The sequence below is a fragment of the Ursus arctos genome, unplaced genomic scaffold (genome assembly GCF_023065955.2).
Source record: "Ursus arctos isolate Adak ecotype North America unplaced genomic scaffold, UrsArc2.0 scaffold_2, whole genome shotgun sequence".
Lineage (NCBI taxonomy): Eukaryota > Metazoa > Chordata > Mammalia > Carnivora > Ursidae > Ursus > Ursus arctos.
In genome coordinates, this window is record NW_026622874.1 from 5,648,300 (window position 1) to 5,664,792 (window position 16,493).

Genomic DNA, 16,493 nt, shown 5'->3' on the forward strand with positions numbered 1-16,493 from the left:
TAGGGATGGTGAAGAGGATGACCGACCTGGTCTCTGAGCAGCTTTCTAGAAAGTTAAGGCTGCTGGACAAGTTAGAAACTGTAGTAACAACCTAGACTGCAGAGTTGGTCTTCCTACTTTCTTTTCCAGCTGTGACAGGACCTTACGGCAGACGTGGGCAGCGTGCTGGGACTGTGTAATTCTCCACTGTAAGGAAAGTGTCGGGATTAGAGTTCTATCACATACTTTATGACCATTTGGAAGGGAGTTCTTACCCGTTTGTTTCTCCAGGTGTGGAGGGGTCGCTTCTAACTCCAGCACGTCTTTGTCACTGTCCTCCTCAGTCGGTTCGGTTAGATTAATAATGAGTTCCGTGGAAGAGCCCTCTGGCCTCGAGGCCACAAAAATACCTTCCAAGTCTCCTGGTGACGGTGCGTCCTGATACTCCAAGGTAGTCTGGTCTGACCTGGTGGAGGCACCGCTACTTTCTCGGCTCATATCCAGTTTCTCCAAACTCTGGGAAGGGGTGTCCTGGGACCTCACTTCCGCTTCCTGATGGTCCTTTTCAGGACTACTCAGGGAAAAGGCTGTCGTCTTGGCTTTGCTCTTTAGCCACTCGCTTTTTGCAGGACCTCCACCTTTATGGAGAGGTGTAGTAACAGTCAATCTTGTTTTGCTGTCATCTGCACCCTGTCAAGTAAAAGGTTTTGAAAAAAAAAAAAAATTTACTAGGAGAAATCAGTTCAGCCTAAGCTCTCCATCTCCAATCAAAGTAACTGATTACCTACACCCTTTCCATGTTTGGTATTTCTCTAGATTCTCTTCTCAGAACTCACTCATACTAAATCCATTCTCTCCAGATACATGAAAGTTACTGGTGGGTAATGTTTCCCTGATTGGGAATAAAACGGTATTTCCAAAAGACTACAACACAGAATAGGCAAGATGACCCACTACACCAAATAGAGCTCTGACCACGTACCATCTCAACAGACACCCAGTTAGGAACTTAGTAAGAGAGCCAACACGATGTAAAGTAAAAAAAATAAAAAAAAATAAAAAACATGGACTAGGAAATTAGGTCGTCTTGACTGTAGTCCCATTTCCGCCACCAAATAGCCATTTGATTATAGGCAATTTCCATGGTGCTTCTGGACCCTATTTTAAAACTTCAGTTGTAAACGATGGGTTTGGGGCTTGGTCACTCAATGCCATGAGATTTTTTTCTGAACCAGTGTTTTCTGATATCAAGGCCATCTGTGAGATTCTATATAAAAATCTATGGTTATGTTGATTTATCTGGGGCGCTTGGGTGGCTCAGTTAAGCATCTGACTTTGGGTCAGGTCATGATCCCGGGGTCCTGGGATCGAGCCCAAGTCAGGCTCCCTGCTCAGTGGGAGTCTGCCTCTGCCTCTGCCTCATGCTCTCTCCCTCTCTCAAAAAAAACTGATTTGACTTTTTACTTGTAAAAGCTAATATATTCTTAATTTGTTCCAAATAAATTATCAAACTTACTCCAGGAGTCCGTTTTGTGCCCATGCCTTCTTCCATAAATGAGATTCTAGTTTCCTTAAGTCGTAAAGGAGGGGTAACAGACCTTCCAGGTGACAGAGAGGGAGACGGTAAAGGTGGTGTTCGAAGACCAGACCTTAAGATGGACTGAGGCGTGAACTCGGCAAATCCAGAGGAAGTAACTGACATGGCCAAAGTTTTAGCTCTCTGCAACAAAGCATGAATGGAATTCTTGTTTGTAAAAGCCGCTTACATGAGGACAGACAAGGTCAACTGAGTCACAATGGTGCCTATACACTCAACTCCAATAAACACATCAATAAAAAGTTTTACTACAGATTCCTGGAAAGAAAACACAAAATTCTCAGAGGTTTCTATACATAAGGCTACAAAACATAAAACTACATCCATGATCATTCTTAAGATCTTGGTTATCCCCAGTTTAATAACTTAAAAGAGAGAGTACAGAGATAAATTACTTAATGGGTGCCTACAAAACTTTAGTTAGGTGAAGAGACAGGACAGTGTGTGTAGAAAAGAACCAAGCTTAATTATAGCAAGTTAATACAAAATGATAAGCCTGGCTTTAAGAATGTTTTCAAAGAAATATAATTTCATCACAGGAATCCAACAGTAACTGATTACTTATGAGAATTCTGAGGATTTACCAGAATTAAAAATAATTAGCAGAGAGACTATTTAGCAGCAATAATTCCTTCACATGATCTTCCCTCTAAACGACTAGCAAGCAGATGGTTGTATCCTATTAGATCACCGGATTCCATCAGGTCCATTACAATATTATGTTGCTTTTTTTTTTTTCAAGATTGTTTTTGGTAGCAGGCACGAAATTATTCCTTGATTTAGAGAATACAAAATATTTTTTAATGGATGAAAACACGAATCACAGCCCTGGAGAGTAAACATCAGCCACTTCATAAGCTCACCAACCTTCTTTTCCACTTCTTTTAATAACTATTTTAGGACTGACATTTGTTGAACTATCTTTTATTCACCTTGTAAGCTAAGAATCCGGGGCACCTGGGTGGCTCAGTTAAGCGTCTGCCTTCAGCTCAGGTCATGATCCTGGGGTCCTGGGATCGAGCCCCACATCAGGGAGACTCCCTCTCCCTCTGCCCTTCCTCCCCTGCTCGTTCTTTCTCTCTCTCTCTCTCAAAAGAAAAAAAAAAAAGTAAGAACCCCCCGGCTTCACTCTCCATGCTGACTATCCAGAGACCATGGAAAGTGAAGGCAGAGGCTTTGGGACTCAGTCCAGTCCGCTGGGCAAGCTGCTGGTGCACAAGTGCTGCGAAACCAGTCTGACCACAGGACGGGAAGAGGGGCCCGCTCCCCGCCACCCCAAGTCTAGTTTTATGGTTTCCCAGCTAATGATTCATCAGAGATGGTGGAGGAAAATGAATTAAGACAGATATACTTCTAAGTAAGAAGGAGTAACAGAATGCAGTTTCATCGAAGGAGTGAGAGAATTTCAATAAATAAAAAGAAACCAAAGAACTGAAAGCATCTGATAGAAGAAGTAACAGCAAAATGGTAGCAGAAATGGTGTGTGGGGTGGTGGGGGTGGGTGCAAACCCAAGAACTTGAAATAACTTATAAACCACAGAGACCTGAGTTACTCTCAGAACAACAATGTAATTGTTAACCTTGAGTACAACATCAGGAAAGCACAGAAGGTATATTTTGTAAAGACCAATTTAAGAAGATGTAAGGATACAATAAACATTTTGGAAAGGTAACTCCCCCCAAACAGGCTTCAAGCTGTCCATTACCCAGAGACACCAGTCAGAGATGGCTTATTTCCCCCTGCTGCTTGACAAGTGAGAACTTCCTAGCTTCACCATGAACTCGAGGTACGTAATACTCACCTTCACCACGAAAGGAGTTTCAAGTACACGTAATTCTATAGTCCTGGACGGACTGTGATGTGATCCTCTGAACAATGAACTGGAGGCTAGGTATACCGGAGATCTCTTGGGGGTTTGCGGAATAAATCCCAAACGCTGACAAGGCTGGCGCACAGGATGAACGACCAAATCCAGCGGTCTGTAATCACAGTACACGCACATGGGACACAGAAAGACCCAGGTAACTAACTTGTCGAGTTATGGTGGGAAAAAAAACCCAAAAAATTTAGTATGCCATCTAATTAGACTTCTATATTCACTAGTAAATATAGTAACCACATGAAATCATAAATTCAGTCAGGATATTAATGTAATGCCATTACTTCAAAAAGTCAGAAAATTAATTCAGTAGTAAAAATGAGAATTAGGAATTCTAGATAACGGGGGGGGGGGCTCTAGTCCCCCGCCCTCCCTTTTACCAATATTCACTGATAAAATAAATTCATTTGCTATAATTCATTTTTATGAACACATAAAAATTCCTTTTATCTACATGTGACGTACATAATGAATACTGGTTTGCTTTACCTCTAGGGTTTTTATTGCAATAAAAGACTGAGCACCAACACACACAAAAAGTTAATTTTTAAAAATTAATGAGGTCAGTGACAAAACGGAATCTCCAGATTCTGCTGTTTTCTATATAGTCCTGGATATTGTTCATGCAAATGATAAAACTGATCTCATCGATAACTTGTATTAAAGCAGCACAGTCCCAACAGTGTAAAAACTTAATTACAGATAAAGAATCTAAACCTGAAAGTGAACTCTGCAGGTTACAATTTCTGATGGACCATCTGCATAGGCGATCTCCTAATAAATAGTTTACGGTCATATTTCCTAGCAATACAGACACTACATTTTGACTTCCCCACAGTGACTCTGATTCAGCTGAGAATGAACAGAAAGGCCCAGTGTGTACCGATGCCCAGGAATAAAAACTCTGCACGGCTGAGCCTTCCTTGTCCTTCTTCGCACCTGGGATGGCAGGTGAACACAGTGACAGACGGGTGCTTTAGGACCCAGCCTGGTGCCCAGAGGAAATATTTACAGGAAGCATTTCCTTAAATCCTTACTGCTCGCTATCCTGTACTAAGCACAGCTTTGAGATTTCCACCAAACCACGAATATCCCAGCAGGCCACTGAACATTTGTTTCTCTGTTCTCTCGCCTAATTCTTCTTTTCCTTCTCTACCTCATTTGTATTCAAAATCTGTATTTGTAACTTGTTTGCTCACTTTTATACTGAACTATCCCAAATTGGAATTCTGTTAAGTGCCTTGCACTGTGCTGGTATTCACGTGCAAGGCGTTCAATGATTTATGAATGATGGCTTCTCAAAGCAGCGCCTGTCCAACCACGGTACCTACTGAGTAAAAACAAAATTCTTATACTAATAAGACTTAATATATCTAAGTTATACTAAAATAATGATTAAAGAATTTTTTTGATTATGGTATTTTCTTTAAAAATATTAAATACTGCATCAGATCTTAGGATTTCCACAAATCTTTGAGCATGATACACATTAGTGATGCGTTTCAGATCATACACATACACAAACATGCACTGCACAGAACAGCACGTAGCCTTACTACACGCAGAGCCCAGAGACGTCACCTCTGCTGTCTCACTGAAAGGCCAGTCACAACCCATTAAGTCTGCTTACTACCCACTAAGGCAAACCAGTTTGAAACACAGAATTAGGGAATGGAATGATTTCTATAAAAATAAATATTCACACCTCAATTGACTTTCTTCCATCTGAGTTAATCATAGCTTTGAAGGATTCTCATAATACTTCTTTTTCTTTAGGTCCTTAGGCCATTAGTCATGAGTCTGAAAACTTTTATTATTGCTCCCTTCTTGAACCCCCGATCTATTAAAGTACAAAGGGACTGAGAAAAAGTGACTTGTGGGGAAAAGATTGGAACTACTGCTAGGAAAACAGAATGATAATAATAATGACTTTTATTTGAAATAATCTTCCTAGTAATTAAAGGAAAACAACATCAATCTAATTAAATCGAAACCCCCCCCAGACAGAAAACACTTTCATGCTTTGAAAATATGCCCACTCTAAACAGCTTTGGCTCTGTTTGTAAATTATTAATTTATTCTGAGTACCTTACTCTATCATAAATTCAGATCATTTTATTCTCAAAAATAACGTAATTTTGTCCTTAACAAAATGTAAACAATCAGAAATTTGTAACAATCGTGATGAGCACGCTATTAAAGACAAAGAATCAGACATTAGGAGACACTTGTTTGTTCTCCATGACTGAGGATATGAACACGTTTTTCAACTACCCAATATTCTTAAATGAAATACAATCAAATTTCACCTTAGGTGCAAAACTTTGCCTATTTACTTTTCTAATACCACAGTTTAAGTTGTACAACAAGTAATACTGATCTGAAGCCACGGGAGGCATTCTAGTGGGCTCTGTTGTACAGGAGAAACTTTTAAGGAGCCGACCAAGATTAGCTACGAATTATAAAAATAACCTTTGTTCAGGGATCAATCAATAAGGAAGTGATATTAAAAGAAACAAGTAAACAGTTTACTTTGCACATCATTTTTAATAAAACAAAGTTTGCTTCTTTTCTCTAAGCAGTCTGAAATCATTAAGCCAAAATTCTAAGTAGGCCAGCAGCTGGTGCTAAAATGACTATGCTACTCCCCAAATTAGAAAATGAATAAATAAATGAATAAAAGCATTAAAAACTCAAGAATTTAAAATACTGTAACACTTAAAGATAACTAAAATAACAGTGTAATTATTGTCTAACATTGTGACTTTAAAATGATTTAACTAAGTCTTACCTAGAAACTTTTTGTGATGCTTTTAAAATTGGTGTCCCAACGAATGCCTCAGGCACTTGCGGATGTGGGAGAGGAGACGATGCTCTTTTAGGGCTACAAAGAAAATAAAAACCTAACTTTTCAGTATGTGTTACGAAGAGTATTAAATTAAAACATGCTTTAAGAAGGTGGGATTAGGTAGGAGAGGAGGATTTTCGTTTTTTACATTGTACATTTCTGCTTATTTACAAATAACAAGAAAAATAAATGCTTTTAAAGTTAAAGACCAAAAAAAAAAATTTCTTCTTAAAATAAAAATAGTCAACATAAAGGAGTTTTTCCTGTAACAGACTCATAAACTCCAAGGCTGGACGGTTTATGACTGCTTCGATATTGAGGCAAGATTAACAAGCGGCAAGACCATAACAGGTGTAAGAAAAGCATACCTCTTGTGGGCTGTGGGGCCACCTTTAGATTCAGTGCATGCCCAAATCTCTCCAATTTTAGACAACACGTTACTAATGAAAGCAGACCTTGTTAACACAGTCCCTGTTGCAGCTTGCTTTGTAACAGTGGACAATGGCTGGGGTCTAGAAACTGTAAAACAAAGAATGCAGTTTAATTTCCTCTCTAACACCAGGATTTTACTAGAAGAATATGAAAGAGTGACTGGGACACAGGGCTCACAAGATAAGAAGTAGTTACAGGTTATACTTAGTTCAGCAGAAATGTAACAACTTGGGGCTTTTGGGAGGTGGTGAAAAAATTATTGTGAATGTTTTCTAAAAGTTGGACGCAAGTGTCCAAATGAAATAAAACGAGTTTTTTAATTCCATACTACACTGCTAAATCAACTATAAGAACCTCCAAGAAAGCTTTTCTATCTGGGGGGAGTAGTGGCCCAGTAAATAAAAGAGCACCACAGTAATGAGTCAAAGCAAAAGTGAGCTAAATATAAGAGAACAATACTTTCAGGAGGTAATCACTCAATGTCCTTTCTCACCCAGTACTTTATGATCATTTTCAACCAAATCTTACCTTCTCGAAGAACTGGTGATGTGGACAGATGGTAAGGCTTAGCTTGCTCAACGGCTAATCTTCGCTGGATTTTGGGAAGGACTTTCCCATATTGCTCTACTATAGCGTTTCGAACCTCTGATCTCTCCCGCAAACGAGGATCACGATCATTCTATTGAACATGCCATAATCGGTAAAAATTTACTCTTCAAAAGCACTATGTCTGTGTATTTACCATTTAAAACACAATTCTCAATACCTAAGAATATCTTCTCTCTACATATCCGTTCTTCCAAACCAAGGACCTCTTAGACACACCTGCCTGCAATATCTGTTCTCAACCATCCTTAAGTTCCACCCCTCCCCCACCCAAGCTCAAGTCTTCTCCACGACTAACAACAATGGTCATCATGTAGCAAGCATCTACATGGGTCAGGCAACAGGTCACCTCAGACACACCTGGGCGCATCTCCACAAAGAGATACTGTCACTTCACTGATGAAGAACCAAGGCTCAGAGATGTGTTCCAAGCACAGAGCACAAAAAAGAATCCGTCTGAGCCCTGAAGTCCACGCTCTCCACACTACGTAACTCCCACTGCTCCTCTACTGCTTCCTCTCGGTCCCCCTGAGTGACGTGCTTAGTCTGCCAGGACTGTGGGCAGTTATCTAAATAAAAATGGCATATGTGGGGCGCCTCGGTGGCTCAGTCGGTGAATCGTCTGCCTTCAGCTCAGGTCATGATTCCAGGTCCTGGGATCGAGCCCCACATCGGGCTCCCTGCTCAGCGGGGAGCCTGCTTCTCTCCCTCCCTCTGCCCCTCTCCCCAGTCATGCTCAAGTAAATAAATAAAATCTTAAAAAAAAAAACAAAGGCATATGTAAAAGAATCAGGTGAGTAATAATGCCCTGTTCCCAACGAGCTAGAGAACATCAGGAAAGGGTTCTCCAAGCTCAAGAGGATACGGAGAACCCGGTGGTTACTGAACTAGGAACTCTAGCACAACAACGTTACCACTTCTTCCTCTCTTGTCCCCCATAACGAAACAAGTTTCACTCTACCGAAAAATTGGTCTTCAGCGTTTGGTTGAGCCTCAGGGCGGAGACGTAATTGGCACGCTGCAGATAGTGAACCAGAAGGAATTCGTGGTTCCGAACATTGGTGCTAGACTGCAAGAATCTCACCAGGCAGTCCTAGGAAGAAGCAGAGGCGCTCGTCAGCCCCTCACCTGTCCCGCATGCCTGCCGGCTGGGCGCGGGACCGCCCGTACCTGCTCAAGGTCCGTGAAAGGCAGCTTCAGCAGGTCCTCCATGAGGCCCGTCTCCTGGCAGACTTTGTACGTGTGTGTCAGGAGCTGCTCCACGTTCACACTGGTCGAGTGCTGCCGCAGGAACGTCCAGGCCTCCACCATGTACCTGAAACAGCGTCAGAAAAGCTGCCGAAGTGTTCGAAACGAGCGAGCCACCTACAGAATCTCAAGGACACTCTGTGCGTGTGACGAAGTACTCCCAGCTTTTCCTGAACACTCATCACAGCATTGTGACGTCTGCTACCTCAACGAGCACACGTGGCGTGAGGCGGCTCTGGATCGTTACCGGAGTGTGGGACAGGAAAGCAGAGGGCACACAGGAGTGAGCCCGGATGAACGTGGGCTGGGGAGCAGACAACAATCTGCCTGGTGTGGCAGAGAAGACTGGGCCCTTATGGAAGCACGCCCAGCAGGAGAGCAATGGAAGGGGAAGTGAGCAAAGACCTACAGATGCAACGTGCTGCTTATGGCACGGCAACGGGCTGAGCTCAAAGAATATTCTGACTGATCTGTAAGCAAGATCTGACTGGAGAACACAGGTTAAATTGGGGAGTTTCAGACACCATGTGGGGGCCATGAGATGCTGTCTTCTGTGGGCAGTAAGACATCAAACAAAGCAGTGTTTCTCACGATACACTGTTAAGTTAAAAAAAAAAAACAAGCTTCAAACTGTATCGACAGTGACTATAATTGTAAAAACGTAACCAATAAACGGAGCCTATAAATGTTTATGTACTTATTTACTTAATTAGATAACAAAATGTCTTGAAAGATAGACACCAAAATTGTCAGAATTTTTGGAGGGGCTGATAACTTTCAGGGCTGAAGTGGGGGGTAGAATAAAAACATGGCAAGTACATATGAATATCAGGGAAATAATTTTCTTTAAAAAAATCATCATTTATCTAATTCTAAGTTAACACACAATTTTGATTTCAATGGACATCTTCATAAGAAAGCTATAGCTGTGGTTACTGAAATAGTCACAAATACGACATAAAGACTTATTAATAAATAACTAACATACACATAAGAAACACAGAATATGTGAACAAAGTCACACCAATTAATATTCAGCATGAAAATGCATGGAATGAAACTCTCACAGCACTGACCCAGACTGTGGATATGAAGTTCCTCAGGAAAGATAAGGGCTCCCTCTGCTGACAGGCCAGGCAGGGCCAGCTATTCATTTTATTGCTTCTGGACTAAACTATTTTAACATATCCTGCAGGACTTACAAAGGTCAACAACCCAGGTAAGTACCACATTTACGGGTAGGGTATTGCCTAAAAATCTAAAATTGCCTTGTACTTCACCCGGTACCAGGACAGGCAGGAGAGTACGTATGGTTGTTATAAACCTGACGGTCCTAGAAGGGTAATTTTTTTCCTACATAAAAAATATGGGAGTATTAAAATGAGCACATTTCTGTAGATAAAAAAAACAGATAAAAAGGATAAATGAATATATCACCATAAATTAAAAAAAAAACCCATATGAACGTACAGATGAAGTAGTTATGACACAATCTTGCTATGTGTTGAATCTGACACAGGACAGTGTATGGAACCTTCACCGTACTATTCTATTTTTTGTACTCTGAAATCTTCTTTTAAAAATGCTTGTACCAAAGTAAATTTCAGATCAATCAAAACCTAAATGATAAAATCCATAAAGTGGTAGCAGATACCATGAGAAAACTAAAAAATAATGATGTTGAAGTGAAAAACAAAAAACAAAAAACACAAAAGCCAAACGAAAATACTGGTAATTCTGATTTCGTAATTTTCAGCATAGCAAAATCCATTCTAAAATGAAGTAAAAAGACAAATGCAAACAAGAGGGAAAAAAATCTCAGGATTATTATTCATAACACATAAAGAGCTCTAACAAGTTAGGAAGAATCACCTCAGTAACACACAAAAAAACAATGGGCAGGTCACAAGCAGGAAACAGCATCTTTATAAAAAGGCACATTCTTATTACTATTATCATGAGACGAAACCTATTACTCTTACCACTTTCACCCACCAGATGAATAAACACCAACTGCAGGGCACACGTGATGGAGGTACAGTGGTCTAACCCTCACGAGGACAGTGTGCCGTGATCTATCAAAGTGACAACCGCAAATGTCCTTTCACCCAGTAATCCCACTTTTAGGATTCTCTGTCTTACAACCTAAATCTGCACCTGTGCAAAACGTGTGGTTACTCACGGCAGTGGTTAAAATGGCAACAGACTGGAAAACATCTAAATGTTCACTAAAGGGAGCTAGTTCGGTAAATACGGACACATCACAAGGAACTACTCTGCCACAGTCAAAAATAAGGACGCTCTTTTTGCCCTATTATGAAACAAAGTCCAAATTAAACTGGGGGAAAAAACATACTGCAGCAAGAAATAGAGTGTGCTGTGTGTATTTTAAAAGTACGTGTGTGCTGGAGGGGGTGTTGAAGGGTACATGCTGCCAGGAACGAGCCCGGAGCCACTCCTGTCCCTGACGTGCTGTGACTGCACTACTATGAAGTTTTGGGGAAGGGAAGGCTCCAGCCTGTCACCCTAAAGGGCAACTTCAGCAGACGCTGAGGAGATGGGGGGGGGGGGACTGCGAGCTGGCAGCTTGAAGCCACATGGAGGGAGCGTCATTAAATGCTAGCAAGTGCTTTTCAAAAAGTGGGGGCGAGGGTTTAAAGTAGGGGTGGGAAGAAACATATACACATTGGCTTACACAAGTGCACAACCTCTCAGGCAGGATACCCCAGAAATTATCAACACTGGGTACTGAGAAGCCGCGGGGGAGGCTGGAAATTCACTGCGTATCCTTTTGAACCTTTTTGAAGCATACAAATATCCTACTATTGAAAAAACAAAAAACCTCCAATTCTCTGCCCGCCAGTCCACGGACATTTTCCACTTTAAAGTACGATGTCCACTCCCAGGTGAGCAGATATAGTAGTAAGAGTAAAACAGATTTATATACGACTTATCAAATATTAATCTACCAGGAGAGTGCACTTGAAGGCACAGGGCAAACGATAATGTTGTTTTCCGTTTCCCCCCAGCAGGAGACACAGCTATTTCCGACTTTGAGACAGCCTGCTCCACTGCCAACATGGACATAAATATTAAAAATAAGGAAGCCCCCAAATTCCCACTACTCTCCTGCTTCCTATGGTAGAAAACCATGATGGTGGGAAGAGCAATAAGAAAACTAGTTCAACTGATAAGAGGCTAGACGAGGGTGCTGGCAGTGAGTCACTGCATTAAGGAACGCACGGGGGCTCTCGGTAATACAGCAGCAGAGACCAGAGACCGGCTGAACTACATTCCTGAGTCACCAGAAACATACCACAAAAGCGAAACTCCCACGTGCTCTCGGAAACAAGACCCGTCTGACTCGCTCCACGGCAGTGGTCTGGAACAGTGCCTGAACCAGTCTGAACCCACATCATCTCAACAAACACCGTTTCAGGTGGTCCTGTGGTCATGCTTCTGCGTGTTCTCTACCGGACACTCCATGGCGCTACTTTTCTCAAGACTGGATACCTGAGCCTCTACTTAAGACAAGTCAGGTCTAGAAATGGCACACAGTACGTTCCAGTTACTGCAAACAGTTTTATGTTCCCTATGGCTAAAGGAGAGGGAATGAGGATCTAGCAAACCAGAGAAACGTGTTGTGAATGAATCGAAGGACTACAGGATCGTAGAGGAAAAACCAGCAACCTTTCAAAGGTGTTTTTCCAAGGTTCCAACATCTGTTTCTTCGACGTAAGCATCAGCGATCAAGTGCCCCCTCCCTCAAGTCAGTAGAGTGAGCAGCGTACACGCAACTGAAGACAGTCTACGTGCTGCCTGACTACCCAGCACTGGGACTCCTAACCCATCTGGTAAACCTTTAATCACCGCTAGCTTTTTAAAATTTTGTTTTGCTCTTATGTTCAATCCAGATTTACTCAACTAGCCAAATGCTTGTGGCTACTCCAAGTTATTTCAACAAGCACTTCCTAATTCATGACTTTTGAGGACACTGGCAGTGTCCTACCTGTCTAGCCAACCCATTACCATACTACAGAACTCCTTTTCTATCTTAAATTTAGAGATTCAACCCTCTCCTCTCAGAAATATGAGAACAAAGAAAGCTTAACTTTCAGACCACTGACAATGAAATGGCGTTGGTTCACGAACAATCTGGGGTGAGTAAAGCAACCAATTTCTAAAAATATAAAAAAGACCAACCAACAGAACTGACAATAAAAACAGTGAGTCGAATAAAACAGTTACTATCTAGTAAGTAGTATTAGCTCCAAACAACATCCCCAACTAAGTAATTTGGTTAACAAGACAACCCAATAATCAGACCACTGCATTTCCAATCATGCCATTTCACTTGTCCTAGCTGTCACATACAGGACAAAATAACTGCAGAAATATATATATACTGCTATAACATGAATGGAAATATATCCTGCTGATTAGAGAGCATTAAAATATGGCAAAGGGAAGAAAAGAAGCAATGTCAAGATAGGACCCGCTCCAATCTGGTTCAAGTGTTTAAGACAGAAACCTGACTTTACAACATTGGGACTTCATCCTCCCTATCTTTGGCTCTTGTCAGCATACTCAAGCCTCAGCTGCCCACGTGGGAGACTGTCCACACTGCCAATTAGCAACAGATACAATTTTGAAGCTCAGTTTGGTTCCCCCTTTTACTCAAGGGTACTCCTTCTTCATCCTATTCTAGGATAATTTTGTTTTGTACATTTTTCCTCACGTTGACAGATGAAGAATCGTAAGAATATTATGTAATGCAACCAAAGCAAAATATTACATATTGCTGTTTCAACAATTCTACTTTATTAACATATATGATCAAGAGTTTGACGATATTTTCAAAACATGTACTTACTTATTAGAAAGCAAAACGGTGAGGTGAAGGGTAACATCATCACCGCTGGACACCGTTGGCTTCATTGTCTGAATGTATCTGAGGGCTTGTCTGTGCTCACCCTGACTCATGAAGGCTTGAATAATCTTTGAATGTTGCCACGACACAGGTTTCACGGTAGCTGGGTGAAACAGAAGGTCCAAGCCACTCTGCAGAAAGGACACGAAAACTGCTAAATGCAAATATAACGTGCTGCACTCAGACAAAGCAGACAGCCTTTAAAAAGACAGGCAACACTAAAGCCACAAACAACAGTCTACACATAACTTGCAAAGATCTGCTTTAATCCATGGTATGTTTTATTTTAAGTAAAAGCCTTATCAAAAGCTCCATTCTTCTGAGGTCTCTCTCGGCCACCGACGTCACACACCAATGCCAAGCCCTGCATTCTATAGCAGCGCACCAAACGTCTCACAACTGCCATGTCTGCGCTATTAGTAATTGTGTATTATTTATTTCCTTCTTTAGACAGTACGGGACCTGGGGTCCTGAACTGTTTCATCTTTGTGTTCGCACTGCCTACGGTAGCGCTTGGTAAAGGCTCTAAGTCGGTAAATTACTCCAAAAGTAGACTGTGTCATATCTTTAATATCACATTTAATCCAGCTATACGCTTCTTTCTGAAATTCTAACAGTTTATGAGAGTTTACATTCCAAGTGAACAAACTTACCCCATAGTCATTGTGGTCTATCAGCCAAAACCCCTGAATAAGTTTCACCTGGCCCCAAGGGATGGCAAAGGCAGTGGGAAATGATTCAATGCAAGTATCTGCTTTGTTTGGGAAGGAATACATAATATCGAGCAACAAATAAATGGTCTTTAAGAAAGAGGATTAAGGATAATAACAAGAAGAAAACCTCCTACATACTTATATTAGGTAGCAACAGACTACAGCAGCAAAGAGGCTTAAAGAGACTGGTTTTAGGATTCAGAAAGCCAGAACGGATACCCAAGTCCAGCAGTTTGATTAAACGCAGGTCGAGCCAGTCGTTCACTCTCAACAGTGAGTACCACCACAAAGGAGATGAACTCAGTAGCTCATCAGCAAACTGAAGAGGCAGAACTATGACAAAATTCCATTTATGCAGCAGAATCCAACAGCTTAAGCAAACACATCACGTATCTTATAAATTACGAACAGAACTACACATTTTTAAATTAAGTAACTGACATCAGTACAAAAATATTATTGCAAATACCACCGGGCTCAGACTCGATGCCTAAGGTAATATTAAACTAACTTATTGTGTATTCGTATTGAACACCTAACTTAACCTCATTAAGAAAGACCATTTGACACCTGGGTGGCTCAGTCAGTTAAGCGTCTGCCTTCAGCTCAGGTCATGATCTCAGGGTCCTGGGATCAAGTCCTGCATTGGGCTTCCTGCTCAGCGCAAAGTCCGCTTCGCCCTCTCCCTCTGCCCCTCCCCCTGCTTGTGCTTGCTGTCTGACAAACAAACAAACAAAGAAAACACAAAAAAACCTCAGACAGACCATTTGGCCAGCAATGTTTCAGAGCCGCTGTTGGTAACTCTGATGATGTCCTATACACACACGAGAATCTGAGGAGAGCTGTGGACCCTAGCCCTAGAAAAACCTAAAACAAAATTCTGCAGAGTTTCAGGTTTGCCACAGACCATCTGAACCCAACCAACAGATCCTGCATTAACCTTCCTTTAAAAAAACTGCAAATGTGCAACTGAGACTGGATTAGGCATGCTAGGTTTTCTGATGTGGGTAATACATGAACTATTTGATAGTGTTTTAAAAGGATACAACAGCATGTTTGCTGGTTTCAGTGACGTCGTCCAGTAGGTATATGTCAAGCAGTGCCTGTAAAAGGAATAAAAAATGCAGTGTGTTTTATATGTTCATTCATTCACACTCCCTGTTTTCCCCAAGCCTGTGCCGGGCGGGAATACCACTCAGCATGTCCCCCTGGCCCCCGGAACCCTGTGGGGTCTTCACGGGGGAATGCGTGGCCAAGAACGTACGTGCAGACTAGATGGAGGGTATTTTCCCGTGCCTCCTTCATCCCGCTTCCACAACCTCTCAACGCCGTCTCCTAACTGAGACACCATTTCATCAATCATCAAGCAATCGGGGTTCCACTTCCCTCTGCAAAAAGGGCGACATTCAGGATTATTCGCTATTCGTGTTAATTCCAAACTCTTAGTGATCCCCACAAACCAAAGGAGAAGAGAGTTGAGAACAGGACCCCATTTAGCATCCCATGAAGTCCAGTCACCAACAAGAATGAGATGAACCCTGCAGAGGCCTCAGGCTCGGTCACCAGCAAGCCCGGGGAGAGCACGGTCCAGCCGCCGAATGCCTGAGGCTATGCTTGGTTTTACCATCCAGAGCAAACCGCCCAAGAGCATGGCAGCCAGAAGAGTATAAACACCCTGCAGTTCAAATTCAAAGAGCTATGATTTCCCTTTCACCGCCTGAGTCTTCTGACCCAGTGATTCCTTCAAAACCCTATCACTGAGCGCCTACACAGGGGTCAGCAGATACTGTCCCTTGCCTCATCTACTAACAACCAGGGCGGCGGCAGTTCCTCCTTCCCGAGCTTTCACTGAGTCAGGCACCGCATCCACCGCTCCATCTCCATTTACATGGACTGTGCAACTTAGTGACCAGCAGGATTAGAAAGCTGAGTGAAGATCTAGAATTTTAAAATATGCCCAACAGGGGCGCCTGGGTGGCTCAGTCGGGTAAGCGTCCAGCTCTTGATTTTGGCTTGGGTCATGATCCGAGAGTCGTGAGACTGAGCCCCGAGTTGGGCTCCACACTCAGCAGGGAGTCTGCTTTAGAGTCTCTCTCTCCTCCTCCCTCTGCTGGTGCACCCTCCCTCTCTCCCTCTAACAAAATCTTTAAAAAACAAATAAATAAAAATAAAACATAATATGCCTAATAAATCTCCGAAGTCTGTGCTCAGTCTCCGAGATTATTTCTCCTAAAGCACCGGACCCCAAACTTGGCCACAC

The 16,493-nt window shown here is 42.1% G+C and overlaps 1 protein-coding gene across 9 annotated transcripts in view; it reads right to left on the minus strand.

The window, feature by feature from the left end:
* The window catches only part of AHCTF1 (AT-hook containing transcription factor 1), a 79,017-nt gene that overhangs the window by 16,479 nt on the left and 46,045 nt on the right, over positions 1-16,493 (minus strand). For all 9 annotated transcript variants that reach the window (XM_044387990.3, XM_048225256.2, XM_048225254.2 and 6 more), the window contains 12 exons: positions 15,498-15,621; positions 15,280-15,336; positions 14,174-14,320; positions 13,464-13,651; positions 8,513-8,657; positions 8,304-8,435; positions 7,265-7,415; positions 6,673-6,823; positions 6,248-6,340; positions 3,379-3,556; positions 1,496-1,699; positions 255-669 (listed from right to left, as the gene is read on the minus strand). In XM_044387990.3, coding sequence (XP_044243925.2) covers positions 255-669; positions 1,496-1,699; positions 3,379-3,556; positions 6,248-6,340; positions 6,673-6,823; positions 7,265-7,415; positions 8,304-8,435; positions 8,513-8,657; positions 13,464-13,651; positions 14,174-14,320; positions 15,280-15,336; positions 15,498-15,621 — 1,985 coding nt within the window. The remainder of the gene's footprint in view (positions 1-254; positions 670-1,495; positions 1,700-3,378; positions 3,557-6,247; positions 6,341-6,672; positions 6,824-7,264; positions 7,416-8,303; positions 8,436-8,512; positions 8,658-13,463; positions 13,652-14,173; positions 14,321-15,279; positions 15,337-15,497; positions 15,622-16,493) is intronic.